Source organism: Delphinus delphis, chromosome 1 (assembly GCF_949987515.2).
Source record: "Delphinus delphis chromosome 1, mDelDel1.2, whole genome shotgun sequence".
NCBI classification, from domain to species: Eukaryota; Metazoa; Chordata; class Mammalia; order Artiodactyla; family Delphinidae; genus Delphinus; species Delphinus delphis.
In genome coordinates this window covers 7,920,536-7,946,302 of record NC_082683.1, presented here as the reverse complement: position 1 = coordinate 7,946,302, position 25,767 = coordinate 7,920,536, and the positions used below count along the sequence as shown (strand labels likewise).

Below are 25,767 nucleotides of genomic sequence, written 5' to 3'. Positions count from 1 at the left end.
ACACTAAACATCTGCGTACCAGTGGGAATGCTGCACCCTAAGTTCCCAGCGGGCAGCAACTGGGCACTCCAGCCCCTTGGCTCACCATCACCATCTACATAAGTGAGCGCGCGCGGGCATGCACGCACGCACGCACGCAGAGACACACACACACGCCACAAGCATGTGCTGAGTGCCTACTTCCTGCTAGGAGCTGAGGGATAAGGATGTGTGCCCACTGCATACAGGGTTCAGCAAGGGGCCTAGGTGCGAAATACCCAGGAAACAAACAAACGAAAAATGTATTCTGCTTGGAAATGTGGCCATACGGCACAGGGACTCCTTTGCCACTTTAGCACCTAGCAGCCCTACACAAGAGTTTGGCAGCCTAACAGTGAGACGTAACTTTTCCCCGTCCTGTGCCAGAGCAAAGTGGATAAGCTGGAATACAAATCAGATAAACGCTCAAAAAGGGGGCTGAACTGGGCACCCATAAAGACTTGCCTTTACTTGGACTTGGCAGACGAAACTATACAGAAAACCGCTGGTTTCAAGAGAATCTTATCTGTAGCCTGTCACCTAACCATTCTAGGCACCAGGGAGCCGCAAAGAAAACAGAAACAAAACCTCTCCCCGTTAATACTGTGTAGACATGACAAAGAGGCAGGAACTAAGAAAGGACAAGGTGGACGTGAAAACCACATGTAGGGATAAAATGAAGTTGAAATCTGTACATCAGGGAGACCGTGTGATGCAATTAGGGAAGCCAAGGTACAAAGTTAGGAAAGGACCCATCTGGTCAAGCCCAGGGGCAGATGCAGAATGATAACTCGAGTTTGCTGGGTAGGCAGCCAGTGCCAACCACAAACCATCACTGGGCTGTTTTCCCTGTTGATCTATAATTGGCGAGTCTGTGATAGAGCTACCAATTATCGTTAGACCCCCTGTATTTAGTTCACAGACAAAGGGAAGCAGGAGAGACCAGTTAGTAATGAGTAAGTAATGGCCACTAAAATACATCGTATTTTACTGAGCTGCTTTGGCAGGAAAAGCCATTCAGAAAATAAAAAGTGAAAGAATAAAATAAGCTAGAGAAACTCAATTTTCTTCTTCCTTCCTCCCAAAGCCACAGTTAGGATAAAATGAGGTTTGTGCGGGTTAATCCTTATGAGGTAAGAAAAAAATGATTAAATACATTAAAAAAATCAATTGTACATTAAACCAAATCCAGGAACTGCAAAAACAAACGCTGCAGCGTTCCTCCAACCGGTATTAGCTCTGCCGGTCTGGTCAGCAAGGGATACCCCACCAGCTGGAGCCCGCTGAGGTAAATGGAAGCTGAGCAGAGAGGAAGGGAGAAAAATGGAGCAGGGAGGGGCTGGGGAGGGGTGCGGAACCACAGACCTGGATTTCACTGGAATAAAGTTATTTCTAGACAGTACAAAGGAAGAAATAAAGTGTCTTATATAAATGGGGCTCTGGAGACCAGGCTGAATTCTTCAAAAATCCAATAGAAATAACAATAATGATAATCATCATCGTTTGATAAACAGAAGTTATAAACCACTTTGCTGTCAAATGATCTGCCACTATTTCTAGTTATTTCTTCTGTTCATTAGCAGATTCTATTAAGCGCCATTTTTCAGAGAGACGACAGAGAGCAAGCTGGAGAGGTGAGGTTAGGAGGCGTGCCTTTGTCTCTGAGGAAAGCCACTCTCGGAGCCGGGATGGAAGCTCCCACCCTTCCCCAGCATGCCGGGGCCCTCAGGGTCCTCGGATGAAAGCCTGCAAGAAGGCAGAGCCTGGGAGCACTGGTCACCAGCTCCTCCCACGGTGGAGTCAGGACTGAGAAGTCTCAGCTAGTCCTAGATAAACCTCACAGGGCTGAAACGTCGCGGCCAATTTGCTTCTCCGTGTGTACTGCAAAACTCCGGTTCTGCCTGCAACCAGCCCTCCTCCTTTCTGTCCCCTGCTTCAGCCACACAACTGGAAGAAGACCTGACAGTCAGGGCCACGGTGAAATATGCGCTTCTGGGATGGGGGTAGTCATTCGTTCACTTCAGCAAGGCACAAGCTGGCCATATGCATCTTGGGCCCCAAAGGCTAAAAGGATTGGCAAATCCAGAGTTTCCTCCTTAATGTGCTTATGAAATGAGTCATTTAGAATTGAAGAGAAACCTCCATAAGCCCGGCTTGGGAGTGGGGGTGGGGAAGGTTAAGGCACATGCTGACAGGAAGGACAGATGATCAACCACATGACAGTGGTGTTCCCAACAGAATAAAGGCCCGTGTCCACAGGGGAAAGTTTCAAAACATCCAAACAGTATTAGAGTGGGTTATCAATGGCAACAAGTAAGATGTGACAAGATTTTACTCTCCTGAAGACATTCTCCTATCTTCAAAGCAAGTGACTTTTGCCGCCTTAATGCTGACAGTGAAGGATCTGTGGATGTTGATGGGGACAGAGATAAAGGATTTATCTGAGGGGGCAGAGAAAGCAGAGACGGAAGATCCTGAACACTGTGGTTTCTTATGTGGAGTCAAAAGCGGAGCGCTCAATTGTGGACCCTTCCCTCTGCCAGCAGGAGAGGGAACGATAAGCGGCTGCTGCCCCCTAGAAGCTACCAGGGACACAGCACCTTGCTCCACAGACAGAGATGAAAGATCCTATTATCTCGCCTCCATCCCGTAGCCTGTCATTAGTGAGGTACATGGGTGCAGAAACCTCCTCCAAGCACGAGGAGGCCCACATCACCTCTGATAAATTAATAGGTGCCTTTTCAACAGCTAAGATGCATACAAAAGACTCCAACCAGCCAGTGAGCATGAAGGCAGAGGCTTCAGAGGAAGCACAGGCTCACCAGGCAGCACCTGAACAAGCCAAAGCCCTCTCCCAGACTTCTGTGCTCTGCGAGGCGGGCACGCTGCCCCTGCCTGCCCTCCCACCCTGCTCAAGTCTGACGGAGAGAAGAGCTCAGCAGTGCAGGCGTTAGGGTTTATACATCCCAGCCCTGCCGCTGACTAGCTGTGGGAACCTGACTGCCCTGGGCTTGTTTCCTCACTGTAAACTGAGGAAGAGTGATCCTCGCCGGTTTGCTGGGATGAAACAAGATAACAAAAATAAGGAAACCAGCACGGAGGCCAGCACATTATATGGCAGAAGTCCTCCTGACCTATGTGATCAGAGCTAGCAATTGGTCAGTTAACTGAAAAATCAGTTAAAGCAGGGAATCATTAAAAACGGGGTCTTATCTACATACCTTAAACGTTTCACATTAACTTAAAACCTATAAACAAACCTGCGGTCATTTGCTAATCTTTTGATGTAGAGCCAAGGCCTTCTCTTTGAGTGTGGGACCCACACGCCGGAGTTCCCAGACGTCTTTCTTGCATAAACTTCACCCGTAACACACCCTTCACAATTTCTAAAGCAAAGCGAGCCCTTGAAAGACATTAGCAAAGCAAACTGAAGTACAGAATACTTCTAGATTGTTAGGATCTTCCCCACTCACACCTAAAAAGACAGCAATCTTTTTAGCAGTTTGCATTTACCAAAACATTCAGCTTAGTTTTCACAGAACCCTCTTTTTACATTTATGTTTACAACATTTATAGATCACTCTGCTCACATTATATTTCACCTGTTTATAGCATATTTAACAAAATTGCCTAATTCGCTAACAAATCAACTGGCCCACGGGTTCAAGACAAGCTGACGTCCTCCTGGTCGCAGAAGGGGTGTGGGTGTGGATGTGACCAGCCAGGAGCTGCCCAGTCAAGAGCACCCGGCACCATGACAGTGAAGCAGTTTCTAATGAAAGCTCTTGACACTTTCTCAAAAATATGTATTTATTGGTGCTGCCACTTCATTTCACAAGAGATCTGATATGAGTCAAAGAAAAGGATACAGCAAACAGAAGGTATGAGGAAAGGGAAAAAAAACGATGTTTAATGAATGCTGTTTACTCTCCCACTTCTCCATCAAAACCCATTTTCAGCAAACTGTGGAAAAACTAAACCATGTATATACGTATGATCAACTTGTGTGCCTGATTCTATCAGCAGCTCCTCCCCTCCAAGCTGGAGAAGGCAGCCCTGCCCCTGAAGATGCTCTTGCCATGGCCTGACTGGACTACAGTGGATACACAGAGAAAGGCCTCTTGGTGCTACCCCAGGGCACCACTCCGCAGACTCTTGTGAGCACAAGCAGGAGACCGGGGCCACCAGGGCCACCAAAGGCAAGAGGCCACAAAAGCAGCAGCACATCTTCTCCCTGACAGGGGCAATCTAGCCCCATCCAGGGGGGCCAGGAGACGGCTCCTGTCGGCCTCGGTGTCAGGGAGCACCCCACGCAGATTTACTGCAAGCATCACTCAGCGTCGGCCCCATCTCTAGACTGTGCAGACAAACTCATAATGGCAGAGAGAAGATTTGTGGAGCAACAGGCATAAATCTTGGTTATAACTACAAACCATAAAAGAAAGGAGAGCTGGGAGGGAAGGAGGGAGGGCCGCAATCACGTCCTTCTCCAAAGCACCACTTTATCTTCCCGCAGCTTCTCAGTGTAGAGTGGGGTTAACTACAAGAGGGGATTTTTCAAACCCAAATTGGTCTGCATGGTTTGACAATGGGCTAAAATATTTTAAATTGAAATTACCCTCAAAAGCAGAGGGCATACGGCTGCCCTAAGTATGACATTCAGTGCTTCACAAACTGGGGGCTCGTAAGGGATTTGCTGAGTTTGCCACATGGAATACCCACCTTTAGGTCACACTTTAAAAGCAGCTTTTGAGTAAAAATTCTTTCAAATAAGATAATGACTGATTTAAAACAACAGAAAACATTTTCAGAAGGTCACCCTGCCCAAATAAGAGCTCTATACATCCCATGCCCAGCCAACGCCTGGGTAGAACTCTGAGACTGTGTCTCCAGGACGAAAGGAAGAAAACGAAACCTCTTCTCAAAGAGGCTGGTGACAAGATGAAAAACCCAACTCCCCTGATCACTGTGGCTCTGAAAAAAGGCACTTGAGCGCTCAGCTCCCTGGTTCCCACTCCAGAATGAGGACACTGTTCAGTTATCCAATAGTCAGGGCCTCTGATTACAGAAACTACAGCAAGTATAAAGTATTACCACAAAAGCCAGAAACCCAAAACATAAACAAAGCTGAATAACAATCTCAAATTCCATTTCTCTAATTATTACTCCTAAGAGTTCAGATTCATCTAATAATTATTTGTAAAAGGACACCTTAAAACTGAAAAAACAACCTCTTCATTTACCTGAAGGAGGAAAGAACTGAAAGGCCACAGCCTCGTCTACTCAACAAACCTTCTCAGTCTGTAATAGGAAGGACAGAGTAGGAAGAGGCAGTAATTTCAAAATCAGTAAGTAGCCCAGAGACTACAGAGAAGCCACCCAGAGACGGAATGAGGCTTTTCTCAAGTTCATCCATTTCAGCATTTAGTTCTCTCCAGTTTCCTCCCCCCATCTGCAGGACAGGCGGGAATCTCAAGCACCCTCCCGACAAGGGGTGCCAATGTTAAAAGAGCAGCGTTTTCCACAGGTGATGAGAGGAGAGTGGGGAAGGAGGAAAGCCAACATTTCCTCCTACCTAGGTGCCCAGGCCTCCAGCCCACAGCAGCATCCCAACGGAGGAGCACCACAAGCCCCACCCTCTGGCTGCTGACACTCGATTTAGGTTCCAAGTTTCTCACAGCAGCCATGAGGGGTGCCTCCTGCCTTTGGTACCATAAGTACCAAATCTGCAGATGATTCACTTTTTACAAATAAATAAATAGAGCATATTTAGGATTATCCCTATAATATCACCCCCAGTCACTGCTTCTAGGCAGACCCTGAGTGGGAAACAAGAGGTGGAGATTACAGTTCACTTCAGCAAACCTAACTCTGCTACACCCACAGAAATCAACCACTACAGACCCTTTAAATAATAATGCTTAATACTTTAGATTTGCCATATTTATTTATTCTTCCTGGAAAAATGACAATTTCCTGAAATCTCTAAGTGGCTAGTTTTATTATCCCTGTGCTTGTAAAACACTTTCATGAATACACTATTAAAATCAATTTTATTTCCCCACCAAGTGCTTTGAATTTTGTAAAATAAATATATGTGCGTTACATGTTCTGGATATACACACACACACATATGTACATGAGTATATACACAAAGAAATGCATTGAGCGTGGGAATGTCATTCTTCAGAAATGTGTTGGTGGGTAAAAACATAAGAATCACCTATCCACAGTGAGCCCACCAACAAGTATACCCAAGTATCAATACTTGAACCACAAAAGATACAAATATAGGGGAGACTGTGCCAGAAGTACGTGTGAGAGGTCTCCAGGAGACAGGCAACCAGCCACGGCTCTCTTAAAGAGAAGCTCACAAACTAGCTCCCTGAATTCATCAAGATATTAACGGCCTTTTGATTACCAGCCTCTGGTTAACTGACTTAAAAACCAAAGAGGAAACCTTCGGTGTTCCAGGCATAAGGTGGATGAGCTCCCCAGAAGGGTGGAGATCAAACACGTGATGCAGAACCGCCCCCTCCCCCCTCAAGGTTCTGTCTTAGCCTCAGGGAGAAACCTGAGGATACATGATACTTCCGTACTTCAGATATGTGAAACCTAAAAAATTAAAAAAAAAAAAAAACGGGGCTTCCGGTGGCGCAGTGGTTGAGAGTCCGCCTGCCGATGCATGGTACACAGGTTCGTGCCCCGGTCTGGGAAGATCCCACATGCCGCGGAGCGGCTGGGCCCGTGAGCCATGGCCACTGAGCCTGAGCGTCCGGAGCCTGTGCTCCGCAACGGGAGAGGTCACAACAGTGAGAGGCCCGCGTACCGCAAAAAAAAAAAAAAAAATGGTACTCAGGGGAGGGTGGGGGGAATGGGTGAAAATGGTCAAAAGGAACAAACTTCCAGTTATAGAATACATAAGCCATGGGAACGCAATGTTTAAAAAAAAAAAGAATTCAGCATACTAAAAATATTAATCCTAGGGAATGTGATAAAGTAGAATTACCATCATCATTTATAAAGGTACATTAATTGTAGTTTGGGATTATTTTGGTAGAGGGATGCTGGGAAAAGGATAGAAACAAAAAACAAACAAAAACCAAAACCTATACCTACAGGTTAGAGGAAGAGAAGATTCATCCATTAGAAAGAAGTTGGTGTCAAAGAGCAAAACGCTGAAATTCTAGTTTAGCCCAAATTCATAAGTGTTGTATAAAGTAGGTAAGCAACAGAATTGCTGAATATTGAGGAGCTTGTTGTACTGAAACAAGGGAGCATATTTATTGCTGCTTCAAATACCCTAAACTCACATGACTAGAAGGACTCTCAAGACATTACTTAACCCCTGTGTCTGTATCCAAGCAAGAGAGGAACCGAGTTACTCCACGCAGACAACTGTCCACCCATTCTTACAGATCTATTGACTAGGCAGGACTTGATCCTGGCGGAGCAGTGCAGGGACCGACCCAGAACCTCTGTGACGGCCCGAGCACATGCCCACACAGGTGATGAGAAATCATGGGTCTGTGGGAAACTGACAGAAGGTTCTGAACAGGTCTGGGAGAAGCTAGAGGTCAGTACTCTGGAGCTTGCCCTGGGAGGCAAAGTTCAGAGAACAAAGTATAAAGAAAAAGTAATCAGCCGTTTTAACTCTGGCAAAGAGTTTTGTCATTTAACAATCAGAGAATTTCAACTGGGAGTTTACAGAATTTATCAAAATGAGTCTGTTTACCAATCACCAGCCCTGAGGACATCATGACATTATAGAGCAATTATCCCACTAATGTGGCCAGAGTTGCTGGGTTGGTTCTTTTGGGAGCGGAGGAGGATTGAAGGGGTAAGAGAAGGTACGTGCAGTGTCCCTATGCGGCTGGAATCAAGACCAGGGGATGGCTATGAACACAAATGTGTCAGTTAGAGACCACAAGACCATACTTATCAACTCAAAATCACAAGCCAGTTTTTATAGCCCAGAGAGGACAGATATGAAAATCAGGCCCTCCTTCCCTAGCAAATAGAGCAAAACAATGATGCAGACACCCAAATACATCCACCGAACAATGAAACTTGCACTGTACTGACTAGTCAATAGAGCCTCTTTTGTTGTAACTCACTTTTTTAATAAAGGGAAAAATTCTTCCAAAGTGCTCATCTAGTTCTGAAAACAAAGAACAAGATTATTTGCCTTCAGCATCCCATGCTTAGCCTTTTTAGTGTAGAGAACAGGCAGCTTCCATTAAGGAATTTTGTGGAAAATATGCACCCCACTCAGTTAAAAACAAAACCAAAAATAACTGAGCATGGTGCTCCCTCAACACTGGACTATCCTATTCCTCCAGACCTGGCTTCAAGTTTCACAAAAACCATCCCTAAGCACCCCCTACCCCCAGAGAACTCTTCCTTCTCTGAATAATGAGGGCTCTCTTATACTCCCAGCCAGGCAATTCTGCACCAAATTATATACAATTTTGTACTGTTTGCTAAAATTATATACAGCCTTGTGCTGTTTGCTAATTGTTTCGCATGTAACAAATGCATTTTCTTCCCCAAATGAGATATATAAATTACTTGGGAAGAAGGCTTAGCTTTATTCTTCCATTGTCTGTTCCTGAGCACCCAGGAGACAGCTAACACACACGGCCTGAGGAATCTCCCCTGGGAAGGTGTGACTTGGGCTGAATGCCTCAGGGCTTTCTGTGGGTGGGCGCTCCCATCCCATCACTTCTCTGGCACCCTATGACTCTCTCCAGCCTGCTGCCGGTTCACAGCAGCTCATCCTCTACCCTCGACCTACTACGCAAGCCGTCACTAGCCCTCGGAGGCTTCTCTGCCTGGCACCCTCCCACTGCCACTCCCAAGAGGCAGAAGTAGCTCACACAAGACCATACAGCTCGGCTGGTGCCCTCATTTAATCAGGCTGCTGCAAACGGCTGACCAAAAGCAATAAGGGCATGACTGAGAGACTGTGGGAGTTTAATATAAAAAAATTAATAAAAAAAAAGAGGGGAAGGAGAAAGGGTCTACCTTTTAATAGGGCCCTAATTACACAACTCATAGGATCAACCCAAATGAGATGGGAGTTTATTTCGGGGTTTTTTTTTAATTATTGTTTTTATATATATATATAAATTGCTGCTATGTGTTTTCTTTCCTCTGAGCAATTATGCAGCAAGTACGTAAAGAGGGGAAAAAATATTAATTAAATATAAGGTAATTGTAGAGCTGGCCTTGAGAGAATGAATCTGAACTCTGGACGATCGCAGGCTACTAGGGTTTGAAGACTGCTCGGGGCCTCCCAGAAAAGAAAGAAATAAAAATACAACCAACCAACAAGCAGATGCAGAGTACAGCAGGAAAAGACCAGTGCACAGAAACACTAGCAGAGCCAAGGGGCTGCAGCGCTCCAAGTACCCAGAAATCAGTGAGGCTGCCGATTGCCCAGGGCTCATTGCTTGAAAGAATGCCCAGAAGTTTATACAATCACGCCCCAAAAGATGGTCCAGCCACTCTTCTGGTGATCAGTAGTTAAATCCGTAGATTAAAATGTAAAAAGAGGGCATCCGTGGTGGCGCAGTGGTTGAGAGTCCACCTGCCGATGCAGGGGACACGGGTTCGTGCCCCGGTCCGGGAAGATCCCACATGCCGCGGAGCGGCTGGGCCCATGAGCCATGGCCACTGAGCCTGCGCATCTGGAGCCTGTGCTCCGCAACGGGAGAGGCCACAACAGTGAGAGGCCCGCGTACAGAAAAAAAAAAATAGTATAAGCAGATAATGTTGGAAATGAGTATCACAAACCAAATTACTGACCAGGCAAAAATGGAACTCTCTCCCTTACCTGTTCTTCAAAGGCCACCTGAAGTGCCCTCACCCTGAGGAGCAGAATGGCTATTTCAGACAATCAAGCAGCTACTTGGTCAGGCCCAGCAACCTCGCTCCAGCTCAGCCTCCAAAGGTTTCAGGCATCCCACTAATTACCACTGATTCAAACAAGTAAAATGGTGCCTCACCACACCTGGGGCAGATGCTTTCCATTCCAGAAAAGACCAGGCTTTACTAAGGGGAGATCTCGCTAATCCCTGAGTGCCAGAAGAGGAATCAGAAGTTAGAGATCACTTGCGGGCTGTCTCCACAGAGCACCTACTCCTAAAGCGGCACTACTGATGCAAAACTATAGGAGCATAAGGTTTCTTGAAACTCAGTATTTTAATTATTAGAAAATTATACTATATATCATGGCTTCTTACCAGCGGCTCTCGAGGCGCCACATTTTCACTTCCTGGATTAGAGCTTGGCTGCAAAGAAAAATAAAAACAAAAGTAAGATTGCAGTGCCACCCAATGGACATCAAAAAAACCTAAGGTGTGCCATTCTCGAGCAACACACACAAACAACTACTTCTCATATTTCTCACCAGTTTTCCATACCGCAGAGTGTTCTGTGGTGGGTTACCTGTAAGAAGCAGCCCGAAGAAGAGCCTGAATTTGCCAGTGAACACGAAGAGACTGTTTCTGGGTTTACTGTCACGGCACCTCAAGAAGGCTGCATTTAGCTTAGGAGGGCCCTGGCAGCTGAGCAGCAGGGGCTGGGGACCATCACAAAATCCGCAGCAGTAGGAGAAGTCCACAAAAGCCTTTAAGTGAAAGCCAAACTTCCCTTTTGCCGTGTCTCCCCCGCCACTGACCAGCGAGAGCAGAGCAAAAGTGGAGAACCAAATTCAGCCACGAGGGGGCCCCAGTTGCCCACGCTCAGCATTTTCTCTGGGCATCTATTTGGAGCCAAGGAAGCAGCAAACTATGGACACTGGTTCCTATTTATCACCTGTCACTAAGGATACCAATCCCCAGTAGTAAAGAAAGCCGAGTTTAAATCCGTTTTGTAAATAAGCTAGTGACAAGCTGACAGATAAGCAGAGCAACCCACAGCCAGGCAGCAGGTGGCCCACTCACCTGGCCCTAGTCTGTTTCCTTCTCTGGATCTCTCCCCTCACCCTCACACTTACCTTCAACCCTTGGCTGATCTGGCCAAAATTCAGAGAAAGGGAGAGAGAGAGACAGAGACAGACAGACTGGGAGGAAATCTACAAATCTCCAAAAGAAGGAAACAAGCAGCCTGAGAGAGTTATGATTAGTTTACCGTTACTGATGTTCAAACCAATTTCCAATTATCTACAGATAATATCCAGACAAATGAGCTAATCTGTGGGTCTCAGGAGCCAGCCTCCAAACTCCTCCCAGCTAGTCAGATGGCAAGTGCCAAGCCTCCTGGGAAAAAGGATAGAAGGTGGAAGAGGAGAAAGTCCAGTCCACAGAGGGTCCCCAAAGATTTCCTCATGCCCAATTGCTACCACACAGCGGGCACAGGGCCCAGTGACAAGGACTCTGCTCAAAGGACTCTATCTCCTCATTCAAGGTCCTGTCTCAAGAGCCCCTTCTTCTGCCAGGACAAGAAGGTCAGCCAGCATGAAACTAACTAGAAAGTCTCAGAGAACCTGAGCATGCTTTCCTTTCCTCCCTCCCCCACTGTCCCTCCCTCCTAAGGCTCCAGGCATCAGTAAGCTCATGCGTTCAGATCTCTAGCCCAGACACCTCTGAGTTCTACACCCAACTGCCTTCCTGCCTCCTCTTGGACTTAACAAAATCCCATAACAGATTCATAATCCTCTCCCTCCGCCATATTTGTACGCTTCCACTGTTCCCTGTGTGGGTGAATGTCACAACCTTCCACCAAAATACGCAAACTAGAATCCAAAAGGCCATCCCTGACAGCTCTTCCCCTCACTTGCCAGAGCAAGTCCTGCCAATACGCCTTCCTAAATATCCATGGAATCAATCATCCACTTCTCTCCATTTCTTCTGTCATCACTCAGGTCCAAGCTTCCAAAATCTCCTGCCTGGACCACTGCAATAGCCTTCTAATCAGCTCACGCACATCCACGCTGGCTCTCTTCTAATTCATTTTCCACACAGCAAACAGACTATCGCTTCAAAACGATAATCTGATCTCATCCACCAACCCGCCCCAGTAAACATCAACAACGCTAATACAGAAAAGCCCTCCCAGCTTGGCCACGCGTCTCCTCTGACTACATATTAGGTCTGCGTGGCACCACGAACCCCAGCTCTGCACAGAACAGACATACTGGCCTTTGCTTCCTCTGTCAGTGGGACTTTATGCCAGGTATTCCCTCCCTTCCCTCTGACAATCTGATTCATCCTTCAAATTTCAGTTAAGTCACTTCTTTGGGGAAGCATTCCTTCTCTGACAGCCATGACACGATCAAATCTCCCTAATATACACTCACACCGTATACCTCTCCTTCAAGGGCTGGGCAGAACTGCAACTTTAAGTGTGTGATATCCGATTGATGTTTGTGTCCCTCGCCAGACTATAAACTCCACATGGGCAGAAACTGTCTGTGTTTGCTCGTCACTGTATCCCTGGGGCCTAGGACAGTATCAGGCACAGATTAGGCCTTCCATAGATATTTGCTGAATGAATGAATGGTCAATAAAGAGCAGAACAGATTTGGTTTGAATGGGTTATATAAAGTTCATTACCTTCCTGAGGGCTTCCTTCACTCCATTTGGTAAATACTAAGTGCTAACATTTATTTAGCTCCTTCTTCATTTCTTTCTCATAATAAATGTATGAAATTATTGCTGATGAGGAAACTGAGGCAAGGGAGGTTAAATAACTTGCCCATGATGACTCAGGTAGTAACTGGTACCAAGATGATTTGAGCCCTTCTACTTAATCAAAATAATCGAGTTTTGTTTAGACTACATTTTATTAAGCAACAACCTTAATACTACCCCATAAATAATAATGTAGGTTATTTGACTAGATGAAACAAACTAACACAAACAGCTTTAATATTTAGGAAGCCTGATTCTGATTAAACCAAAACTTTCTTCCTGAGATACAACTAATCACTGAGGCATTATCTCCAAGGAACTTCCCTTAAAATTAGTTCATCCCCTGAATAGCTAATGTTTGCCAGAGGAAAAACTTTAAGCAATATACAGTACCAAGTAAGTCTCTTTCATTGTATACCCTTCTGTACCTTTCTAAACTGTGAGCCATGTAAATATATTCTGCTTTAAAAAATTAAATACTAAAAAAATTTAAAAGGAAGCTTCCCTTTCATCCCAACAGCCTCCTCTTCCTTGGGGACACAGCACTGATGCTGGCTCCTTATATATTCTTCCAGGGATATTCAAGGCGTATAAGAAGCACACATGTGTGTGCATATCCCCACCAAGGAATTTAAACAGCAACACTCTCCAAATTCTTCAAACCTCAGCTTCACAGAGGCTTCTGGGGTCTCAGCACACCAAAGCCCAACTTCCAAACTCAATCTCGGAGGCTGCTTAGAAAGGAACAAGCATTTCCACACCCGTATTCCAACTCACGGTACTGTCCGAGGTCGGTTAGACCTTACTAGTGAACTCAGTGGACTTCTCGCCAATCTGGGAATTGCCCAATATGATTACATTCTAGATGATTCGCCAGCTCACGTTGAAATACCTGTAATCTAAAATGGACCATCCCGATCTCCTGTCTGTGTCCTTTAGAAAACTATTTCTTCATGACCAAGACAGCCTTCATTCCTCTTTACTGCTCTGCACGTTGATATCCTTGATAATACCATCTGAAATTCTTCATTATATAACTAGTTTATTATCTGTCTATCCTTTAAGTTCCTTGAAGGCAGGCACTTTACCACCTTAGTGAAGGCAGATCTTTAGCACTTAGAATGTCACTTGTACTCAATAAGTATGGGCTTAATTAATTTTTTTAATTAAAAAAATTAAACCAAAGGAACCACTTTATATACATAAGCCAAAATGAAGCAAGCAAAGGACCATAGCAGTGCCTTTCCCTGGAACATTTCACCTACAACAAACCACAAATCTGGCCACTCTCAAAGCAATGTCATGACCCAACGGTTCTCAACCCTGGGGCATAATCACCCCCACAAGGGCATTTAAAAATGTGTAGAGGTGTTTCTGGCTGTCACAGTGACCAGGGAGCAGGGAGTCCCATCAGCATTTAGAGGGCAGAGGCTTGGGAGGCTAAATGTCCTGCAATGGACACCATGAAGAACTATTCCATGCAAACACCAACAGGACCCCTGGGAGAATCCTGACCATTCCGCTTCCTCATGAGGAGGAGGAAGACAGACTCCCATCTTTTACATGATGCTGCTTCAAAAGAGGGCAAAGGGGGCTTCCCTGGTGGCGCAGTGGTTGAGAGTCCGCCTGCCGATGCAAGGGACACGGGTTCGTGCCCCGGTTCGGGAAGATCCCACATGTCGCAGAGCGGCTGGGCCCGTGAGCCATGGCCGCTGAGCCTGCACGTCCGGAGCCTGTGCTCCGCAACGGGAGAGGCCACAACAGTGAGAGGCCCGAGTACCGCAAAAAAAAAAAAAAAAAGAGGGCAAAGGTCTGAGCGGACAACTGCTTGTCAGAAGCTGAACTAAGCTCACACAGGTCCATGAGTCTCATCAGGCCAGCTTTTGTGAAAGTCCAATACTTCTCAAACACCTGCCCCTACATTGACCCCCTTTTAAGTGGTCAAGTCTATTTTCCAGCCTGAAACAAATCCCTACAAATTAAATTCCAACTTAATCCTGAAAACTCTTGACAGGGTGGTTTATGGTTTTAAAAATAATAATAGTAATAGTAAGGTTTAGAAATCACCAGCTGAGGATCCACAGTCAGGATCCTCAGAGGCTGGAATGCAGAGAGCAGGCAGGGAGAAAAAGCATCAAAATGCTTTAAAAAATAAACAGGCAAACCAAAAAAGGCCACAGTGGCAGGGAGAGAAATGTGTCAGTTTGGTAGAGACAAAAGGCGCTCTCACTCCTGCTGTCCAGGCACTGACCTTCCCCAGCCAGGAGGTGTGCCCACGTGCTGACCTTGATGCACAGCAAAGGTCAACTGCACACAGCTCAGATCTGAGCAACCAGAAAAACACTCAGTTGTAGGAGCGCTCATCCTATACCTGCCAGCGACTGTGTAGCTCTGGGTATGTCCTAGGCAAGATATGGCCTATAGTTCTTTGCTGGGAAGAATAAGATTCAATTCAACAAATGTTGTTGGAGAGGCACTGGTATAGTAGCAAGTGCATGACCTTTGGCATTAATAACTGAGGGGCTGTGGGTATACTGGTCAACCTCTCTGAACCACAGTTCCTCATCCACGGGAATAATGGGAATAATACCAACACCCCACATTCAGGATGAGATGAGGATCATGAAAGTTATATCATTCTTCTGCTCAAAATGAACCAATAGAGTCTGCCCTATGATGAAGTAATAGGGACCAGGTTTACCCTCCCACTGTAAACAACTAGAAAACTAAACAAAATAAATGACACCACTGTTTGTAGACACTGGACAGCAGGCAATACAGGACTTTGATTCCTGACAGAACAGAAACAAATGATAGGAGTCCTAAGACCACCCTGGCTTCTGACAGATTTCTGCACATTTCAGACCAAGGACCCAGGGCAGGGGCAGTGGTGGGAGGGGGGAATCCCAGCAGATCACAGCAACAGATTGAGGAAACAGACTGGAGTTCAGGGAGGCTAAGTCAGCTGAAAGGTGCAGGACAGAGTTCCAGAGAGGAGGGAGCTTTGCAGAAAGGGAGCTCCAGAAATCTGCACAGAGGTTTCCTTAAGTCTGTACTGAATATTAAAATGTGTACATGCATAGAATGACACTCCACGAGACTGAAAAAAGACTGATGAAGAAGCTGCAAGCTGAACAGTTCCCAGAACCCTCATAGGTCTCACAAGTCCCAACCACCAGAGTGGAGCATTCTCCCTGCTCGATCAGGGCATTCAGTAGAGACCTGGAAGGGCCACATCTTGGTGGGGGGCGGGGGGTGTGTGTCAGATCACCCCTAGGATAAAAACGACCCTAGATCAGGACTTGAAAGAATCAGAATGAACCAAAAGTAACTTAATCACCCACCAGAACAAAACTCAACACTCTTTCAAGTAAGATCGCAATCCAGACCCTCAATGATGTAAAATTCACAGCACCCAGCACCTAATCAAAAATCTCAACATGTGTCAAGAAGCAGGAAACTGTGACCTATAATAATAAGAAAAATTAGAATAATTAGCAAACAAGAGCATTAAGACAGTGCCATAACTTTATTCAAGAATTTAACTCATTTAAAAAATACAAATATCAAATCATGTTGTACACCTGAAATTAACATAATGTGGTATGTCGAGTAAACCTCAATAAATAAAAAAGAATTTAAAGGAAAACATGATCATAGTAAGGAGAGAAATGTGAGGTATAAAAAGAGAATAGAACTTCCAGAGATGAAAAAACATGTCTGAAATAAAAATTTCACTGAATGGTAATGACAATAGGTTAGATACTGCAGGAAAAAAAAGTGCACTTGAAAACATAGAAACTGAGCAAAATGAAGGACAGAGGGGGGGAAAGAAGACCAAAAAAAGAAAAATATTTGAAGAAATAATGGCTGAAAGATTTCCAAGTTTGATGAAAACTACAAACTCACAAAGAAGCTCAACACACTCCAAGCAGAACAAACACAAAAGTGACTAAGGTGCACCATAATCACGTGCTCAAAGTTCATGAAAAGGGGAAAATCCTTTAAGTAGCCAGAAAAAAATTAATCAAAATTAAGAATGACTTCAGACTTCTGAACAGCAACTGTGCAAGCCAAAAAAAATACAATGGAACAGTATCTTCAGCTCTTCCTTGGCCTGCCTACAGAGGTGGCAGCCACCACGGCTGCCCTCAAACCTCTCGTGAAGCTCAAGATTGTCAAAAAGACCAAGAAGTTCAACCCACACCAGTCAGACCGATATGTCAAAATTAAGCGGAACTGGCAGAAATCCAGAGGCACTGTGCGCAGGAAATTCAAGGGCCAGATCCTGATGCCCAACATTGGTTATGGGAGCAACGGGAAAACAAAGCTCTTGCTGCCCAGTGGCTTCCGGAAGTTCCTGGTCCACAACTTCAAGGAGCTTGAAGGGCTGCTGATGTGAAACAAATCTTACTGTGCTGAGATTACTCCAAGAACTCAAAGCCACTGCGGAAAGAGCAGCCCCGCTGGCCATCAGAGTCGCCAATCCCAATGCCAGGCTGCACAGCAAAGAAAATGAATAGACAGGTCATGTGCACATTGTGTTTGTGTTGGAAAAAGAAAAAACAAAAACATAAAAACTCAGCCATCTGAGATTTAAAAAAAAATAGTATCTTTAAAATGCCCACAGAGGGTGGGGGGGAAGGGGGGGAGATACAACATGACTGTCAACCTAGAATTCTATATCCAATGAAAATATCTTTCAAAAATGAATACAAATTAAAGATTTTTTCAAAAGGAAAAAAAAAGCTAGAATTTGCCAACAGTATACTTGTACCACAAGAAATGTTAAAACGCTCCAATTAAAAGGCAGAGATTGTCAGACTGGGTGGGGAGAAAATTCAAGATGGAGCTATAGGGCCTCCCTGGTGGCACAGTGGTTGAGAGTCCGCCTGCCAATGCAGGGGACACGGGTTCGTGCCCCAGTCTGGGAGGATCCCGCATGCTGCGGAGCAACTAGGCCTGTGAGCCATGGCCGCTGAGCCTGCGCGTCCAGAGCCTGTGCTCCACAATGGGAGAGGCCACAACAGTGAGAGGCCCGCATACTGCAAAAAAAAAAAAAAAAAAAAAAAGAAGTAAAAGATGGAGCTATATATTGCCGACAAGAAACCCATTTTAAAGAAAAAGACACACATAGCTAAAAGGCCAAAGGATGGAAAATGATATACCATGCAAACACTAATCATAAGAAAGCTGTAGTGGCAATATTAATCTCAGGCAACTTCAAACTAAAAGATATTACCAATGATAAACAAGGACATTTCCAAAATAAAGGAGTCAGTCAAGAAGACATAATAATCCTGTATAAGTATGCACACATAATAGTTTCAAAACACATAAAGTAAATGAGACCGAATTTAAAAGATAAAAAGACAAATCCATAGTTATAGTTGGGGATTTAAATAATCTTCTCACCTTAATCAAAAAGTCAGTAAGGATATAGAAGACCTAAATAATACTATCAACCAACATGGCCTAATAACATTCCCAGAACACTTCACCCAACAGCAGCAAAATATACATTACAGTTGACCCCTGAACAAGGGAGTGAGGGGGAGCGACCCACACACAGTCAAAAATCCACATATAACTTTACAGTTGACCCTCCATATCCAAGGTTCCCCATCCACAGACTCAACCAACTGCAAATAGTGTAGTAATGAAGAATGTATTTATTAAAGAAGCTTTTAAGTGGACCTGCACAGTTCAAATCTATATTGTTCAACGGTAAAATGTATTTTCAAGTTCATAAGGAAAATTCATCAAGACAGACCATAAAATAAATTTACAAGACTTGAAATCATATAGAAAATGTTCTCTGATCACAATGGGATTAAACTAGAAATCACAGAAAAAAATACGGAAAAATTTCAAATGTTTGGAAATTAAACAGACTTCTAAATAATCTATGGGTCAAAGAAGAAATTACAGGGGAAGTAAGAAAATATTCTGAACTGAATGACAATGAAAACACAACACATCTAAATTTGTGGAATGCAGCAAAAGCCGTGCTTAGAAGGAAGTTTACAGTTTTAGTTAGTGACTTTAGAAAAGAAGCTAGAAAAATAGAACAAATGAAACCCAAAGTAAATAGTAAGAAATAAAATTTAAAACAACAGAGGAAAATCAATGAAATAAAAACTGGTGTTCTGAAGAACACTAAAATTGATAAATCTGTATGCAGACTGATCAATTAAAACAGACATTAATTTCCAACATTAGGAATGAAAAAGGGGAAATCTCTGCGTATTTTATATACATTTAAAAGATAAGGGAGGGACTTCCCTGGTGGCGCAGTGGTTAAGAATCTGCCTGCCAATGCAGGGGACACAGGTTCAAGTCCTGGACCAGGAACATCCCACATGCCATGGAGCAACTAAGCCTGTGTGCCACAACTACTGAGCCTGCACTCTAGAGCCCGTGAGCCACTACTGAGCCCATGTGCCTCAACTACTGAAGCTCGCACACCTAGAGCCTGCAACAAAGAAAAGCCACCACAATGAGAAGCCCACGCACTGCAACAAAGAGTAGCCCCTGCTTGCTGCAACTAGAGAGAAAGCCCACGTGCAGCAACGAAGACCCAACACAGCCATAAGATAAATAAATAAATAATTTTTTTAAAAAGATAAGGGAATATTATGAAAAACCTTACAAACAAATTTGGCAACTGCAAATGACTGCAAATTCCTTGAGACACAATATGCCAAAGCTGACCCTAGGAAAAAAACAGAAAAGCTTAATAGCCTTATATCTGTTTTTAAAATACATAATTAATAATTTAAAACATAATTTTAAAATACTTAATTTAAAAAGAAATTAAGGGACTTCCCTGGAGATCCAGTGAGTATGACTCCATGCTCCCAATGAAGGGGGCCCAGGTTCAATTCCTGGCCGGGGAACTAGATCCTGCATGCATGCCGCAACTAAGACGTCCACATGCCGCAACTAAGACCTGGTGCAGCCAAAATAAATAAATAAATAATAAAAAGAAATTAAGTTTACAACTAAAATTTTAAAAGAAAACTCTAGGCCCAGGTGGCTTCACTGGTGAATTCTATCAAACATTTAAGAAAATAATAATAGCTGTCTTATAATAAACTATTTCAGAAAGTATAATAGAAAAAAAAGGTCGGGGGGTGGGGGCTCCCTAGTGGCCTAGTGGCTAGGATTCCGGGCTTTCACTGCCGTGGCCCGGGTTCAATCCCCGGTCTGGGAACTGAGATCCTGTAAGATGCGTGGCACAGCCAAAAAAAAGGTAAAAATTCCCAATTCATTCTGATAGGCCAGCATTACCTTGACAACAAAACTAGACATAGATTTCACACACACAAACTATAAATCAATATCGCTCATAAACATAAATGTGAAAATCCTTAACAAAATATTGCCAAATCAAATCCAGCATTATATATCAATAAAAAGGGTAATATATCATGACCAAGTGGAATTTATCCAACAAATGCAAGGGTGGTTTAACATTTGAAAAATCAATCAACGTAACTCACATATTAACAGAATAAAGGAGGAAAACAATAGAATCAACTCGACAGACAGCAAAAAGAGCACCTGACAACATTCAAAACACATATGATTAAAAAAAAACTAAGCAAAGTAAAAATAAAGGGGACCTTCAAAAAAACCTATGGTTGGGACTTTCCTGGTGGTGAAGTGGTTAAGAATCCGCCTGCCAACGCAGGGGACATGGGTTTGATCCCTGGTCTGGCAAAGGCCAACATGCCGCGGAGCAACTAAGCCCGTGCGCCACAGCTACTGAGCCTGAGCTCTAGAGCCCGCGCACCACAACTACTGAGCCCACATGCTGCTACTGAATGCCGTGCACCTAGAAGAGTCCGTGCTCCACAACAAGAGAAGCCACTGCAATGAGAAGCCTGTGCACCGCAACAAAGAGTAGCCCCAGCTCACCACAGCTAGATAAAGCCCATGCACAGCAATGAAGACCCAACACAGCCAAAAATAAAAAATTTTTAAAATTTAGAAATTGAAAAACCTATAGCTAACATCATATTTAAATATGAAAGATTGAGTGCATTTTCCCTAAGATCAGGAATAAGGCAAGAATGTCTACTCCCAATATTTCTTTTAACATTGTACTAAAAGTCCTGCACAGTGCAATAAAGCAAGAAAAAAAAGGGCATACAAATTGGAAAGCAAGAAGTAAAGCTGTCTTTACTTGCAGATGACATAATCATCTACAGAGAAACAAGGAATCTACCCAAAAAACTATTAGAATTACAAATGAGCTTAACAAGGCTGCAGATATAAGGCCAACACACAAACTCAATTTTATTTCTATACACTAACACTGAACAATTAAAAATGAAATTTAAACATTAAATACAAAAAGAATGAAACATTTAGAGAGAAATTTAACAGAATGTGTACATGACCTACACGCTTTAAACTATAAAATACTACTAAGGAAAATCAAAGACCTAAATGGAGGGGCTTCCCTGGTGGCGCAGTGGTCGAGAGTCCACCTGCCGATGCAGGGGACACGGGTTCGTGCCCCGGTCCGGGAGGATCCCACACGCCACGGAGAGGCTAGGCCCGTGAGCCATGGCTGCTGAGCCTGCGCGTCGGAGCCTGTGCTCCGCAACGGGAGAGGCCACAACAGTGAGAGGCCCGCATACCACAAAAAAAAAAAAAAAAAAGACCTAAATGGAGACATATATCATTTTACGGAATTAGAGGATCAATACTGTTAAGATGTCAATTCTCCCCGAAACTGATCTATAGATTCCACACAATCCCAGTAAAAATCCCAGCAAGCTTTTTTGTAAGAACTGATAAACTGATTCTAAAATTTATATAGAGATGCAATGGACCAAAGCTAGAACAATTCTGAAAAAGAATAAGGTCAGAACACTTTACACTACCTGATTTCAAGATTTACTATAAAGCTACAGCATTCAAGATAGTACGATTGACCCTTGAACAACACAGTGGTTACGGGGGCTGACCCTCCGCACAGTCAAAAATCCACATGTAACTTTACAGTTAGCCCTCCATATCTATGGATTCAACCAACCATGAATTGTGTAGTACTGTAATATGTATTTGTTGAAAAAGAAATCCAAGTATAAGTGGACCCAGGCAGTTCAAACTCCTGTTGTTCAAGAGTCAACTGTATTTCCTTCACATTAGGAGAAACATAGATAAATGGAACAGAAGAGAGTCCAGAAATTAACCTATTATATACAATTTTTTTTATTTTTGACAAAGATGGCAAGATAATTCAATGGAGAAAGGGTAATCTGTTCAACAAGTGATGCTGGAACAACTGATATCCATATGGGGAAAAAAAAAAATTAACCTCAGCCTTTACCAATAAGCACATGAAAAGAGCTGCTTAATGTTATTTGTCAACACAGAAATGCAAATTAAAAGCACAGTGAAATACCACTACATACTCACTAGAATGGCTAAAATTAAAACAGACAGACAATACCAAGGGTTGATATGGACGTGGGGCAACTGGAATGCTCATACACTGCTGGTGGAATGAAAAATAGTACAACTTCGCAAAACACGTAAGCAATTTATTATAGAACTAAACATACACTTAGCATGTGACCCAGTAAATACACTCATAGGTATTTACCAAGAAAAATGAAAACATATGTATTCACAAACACACTTGAATATTTATAGTAGCCCCAAACTAGAACCAATCATGTGGGGGAAAGACTCTAATGTGACTGCCATGATCCCCACTTCCTGGTATTCATGCCCTTGTGTTGTCCCCTTGAGTGTGGGCAGGAACTATGACTTGCTTCTGGCCAACAGAGTACAGTAACAGTGACAGAATGCATGTAATTACATGCATGTGGTTACAATATCTAAGACTGTAATGTCCACTTGCCTTTGAGGAAACAAGTGGCCATCCTGGGAAGACCCATGTGGCAAGAAACTGAGGGCAGGTCCTGGGTGACAGCCAGTCACAAAGAGAGGTCCTCAGTCTGAAGTCCATAAGGAACTAAATGCTGTCAATAACCACATGAGCTAGGAAGCAGATCCTTCCCCAGTCAGGACTCCGATGAGATCACAGCCCAGGCAGACACCTTGACTGCTGCCTTGTGAGACTCAGCTGAACTGTGTCCTGACTCCTGACCCACAGAAACTGTGAGACAATAAACATGTACTGCGTTAAGCTGCTAAATTTATAATAACACTGTTATGCAATAGGTAATTAATATAATCCAGATCCATCAAGTGGTGAACAGATCAACAAACTGTGGTATAGCTATACAATGGAATACTACCCACTAATAAAAAGTAATGAATTACTGAGACATACAATATAAATTTCACAAACATTATTATGAGCAAAAGTGAGACACAAAAGAATATTTACATTATGAATACATTCGTATGTAATCCTAGGAGAGACAAATATAATCTATAGTGATAAAAAGAAGTTCAGATTTCCTGAGGCCAAAGGCTAGGATTTACTGGGAAGCAAGGTAAGGGAACATTCAGGAATATGGGAATTGTTTTGATGTTGATTGTGGTGGTGGTTACACAGGTATATACATTTGTCAAAACTGACCACAACACATCTATTGGAATTCCACAGTAAAGCTTTTGGCCACAAAGACTTGGTCACTCAAAAAGCTATTAATCTATGGATTTTAAGTTAGGATAGGGGCAGCTTTGGGGGATTGGCTAGTAATGGGAGGGACGCCAAGGAGGCTTCTGAGGTCCCAGTAACGCTTGATTTCTTGATCTGAGTACTGGTTACACAAGTGTGTGCTCACTCCGTGAAAATTCACCAAGCTGGACACATAATTGGTGTACTTTCTAGGTGTATGTTAAACAGCAGTAAAAAGTTTTAAAAAAATTTTAAAGGCTAGGGAGTCGTTCTAAATTAAAGCATACTAAAGAGACAAATCAATGCACTCCCTATTTCTTCATTGGATCCTGATTGTTTTTTTAAATTGGAGAATTTTGAATGTGGTATTTGTAAATAATATTTCATCAATACCAAACTTCTTGTGTGATAATGGTATCATGGTTATGTAGGAGAATAACCTTACTCTTACGAGAGACAAGATGAAGTATTCTAGGATGAAATATCATGATGTCTGTAACTTACTATCAAATCCTTCAAAAATATACATAAAGAGACTGAGATAAAGCTAATTCAGCAAAATGTAAACAGTGTATATTGGTGAAGTTTTTATGGGAGTTTTACAGGAGTTCTCTGTATTATTCTTTCAACTTTCCTATAAGTTGGAAACTTTTCAAAATAAAGAGTGAGGGGAAAAATGTCTTGTTTGAACTACTGTTATTCAAGAGTTCAATAATCTTCCAAAACTGCATACAGAAACTTGGAGAAGGAAACCAACATTCACTGAGCACTTAATATGCACCACACACTCTTAACATCTTTGGCTCAGTCAACCCTCAAATGGGATTATTATTACTCCCATTTTACAGAGAAGAAAACTGAGGTTCAGAGAGGTAGAGTGACAAGTCCAATAGTAAGTGAGTGCCGGAGTTCAAAGCAAAGTCTGTCAGGATACAAGGCCATGCTCTTCCACTCCGTAACATCTTTGCTGTACTCTTCTCCCTTCCCTGCCTCTGTGTTTTCTCAGTCCAAAATTTATTATATCCAGTGAACTTGAACAGATTAGAAATCTATGTTCCATAATAATTCTCAATATTCAACAACCATTAAACAATCAGATTGAACCATGCTTCTGCCCTTCACTAAAGACAGAAAAACTGATGGGAAAGTACAAAAATAGGGATGACATTTCCCGTTCCTATGGGCCATAACATGTACAGACTAGAAGGGACTTTGATAAGAGATTAACCATACAAAACCGAGTAATGTGGAGTAAACAGGATAAGCAATAAATGCAATTCCAACAGACTGTTTTGAAGACAGCCTAAAAAGACTATACCATTATGAAAAAGAAAGTATATCGCTGAAATCTAAAAGGCACAAAGGACAGCTAGGATAAACACCAGCATTCAGCGTGTTCCTTTAAATTTCAAGGAAATTACTTCCGAGCAAATAAAAAACCAACCTTAGTGGACTGGTGGTCAACATATGAAATTTCATATCCCAAAAAATGTTTTAATAGGGATTGAGAAAAGGCTTAGATGATTTGTAAGTGAAACTCCAGAGTTTACTGAATGGAATAATAATAGGTAACACACTGTGTCAGGCACTGTTCTAAAATAAGTTAATTCATTTAATCCTCAGAGCAATGCTATGAGATAGGCACTAGTATTATTCCTATTTTACGGATGGGGAAACTAAGACCAGAGAAGTTAAGTAACTTGTCCAAGATCACACAGCTGGTAAGTAGTGGGGCTAGGATCCTAGCCCAGTGGGGATGGCTCCAGAGTCCATACTTTTAACCACTGCTCTACACTGCCTTTCAAAGAAAGAAATTGTTGGTTATTTACCCTTAATCTTTCAAAATGAGAGATTGATGCCACACGGCCAACTAACAAACTTTCTATGAGAGACAGAATACTGCCTCAGTCCCAAAGGTGTGATGCGTTCTTCTCAGACACAAACCAGGTTTGGAGGAAATACCCAAACAGTTCATTCTTTCAGTTCCACACTGCTTTACTGGAGAAATGGGAAACCCACTGATCAGGACTAGAAAATGAAATGAGAAGCAACTGCTAAAGTGAGTTGGTTTACTTTAAATGTGTGCATTTGGGGCTTCTCTGGGGGTGCAGTGGATAAGAATCTGCCTGCCAATGCAGGGGACCAAGGTTTGATCCCTGGCCCGGGAAGATCCCCCATGCCGCGAAGCAACTAAGCCCATGCGCCACAATACTGAGCCCGCGCTCTAGAGCCCGTGAGTCACAACTACTGAAGCCCGCGTGCCTCGAGCCTGTGCTCGGCAAGAAGAGAAGCCACCGCAATGAGAAGCCCGCGCACTGCAACCAAGAGTAGCCCCCGCTCGCCGCACTACAGAAAGACTGCGCGCAGCAGCGAAGACCCAACACAGCCAAAAATAAAACTTAAAAAAATATTTTTTTTATGTGTGCATTTGCAGCTTATTGTCAGTGACAGAATTTGGCGTAAAGCATTCAAGTTTTTTCCCAAGCTGCCAGCATTTTC

General features: G+C 43.4%; 1 protein-coding gene and 1 pseudogene across 1 annotated transcript in view; one reads left to right on the top strand and one right to left on the bottom strand.

Moving 5' to 3' along the window:
- The window catches only part of PEX14 (peroxisomal biogenesis factor 14), a 137,623-nt gene that overhangs the window by 110,054 nt on the left and 1,802 nt on the right, over window positions 1–25,767 (bottom strand). Inside the window, exon 2 of the mRNA XM_060014033.1 lies at window positions 10,266–10,313. Within this exon, the coding sequence (XP_059870016.1) occupies window positions 10,266–10,313 (48 nt within the window). The remainder of the gene's footprint in view (window positions 1–10,265; window positions 10,314–25,767) is intronic.
- LOC132437781 (large ribosomal subunit protein eL32-like) lies at window positions 16,401–17,238 on the top strand (annotated as a pseudogene).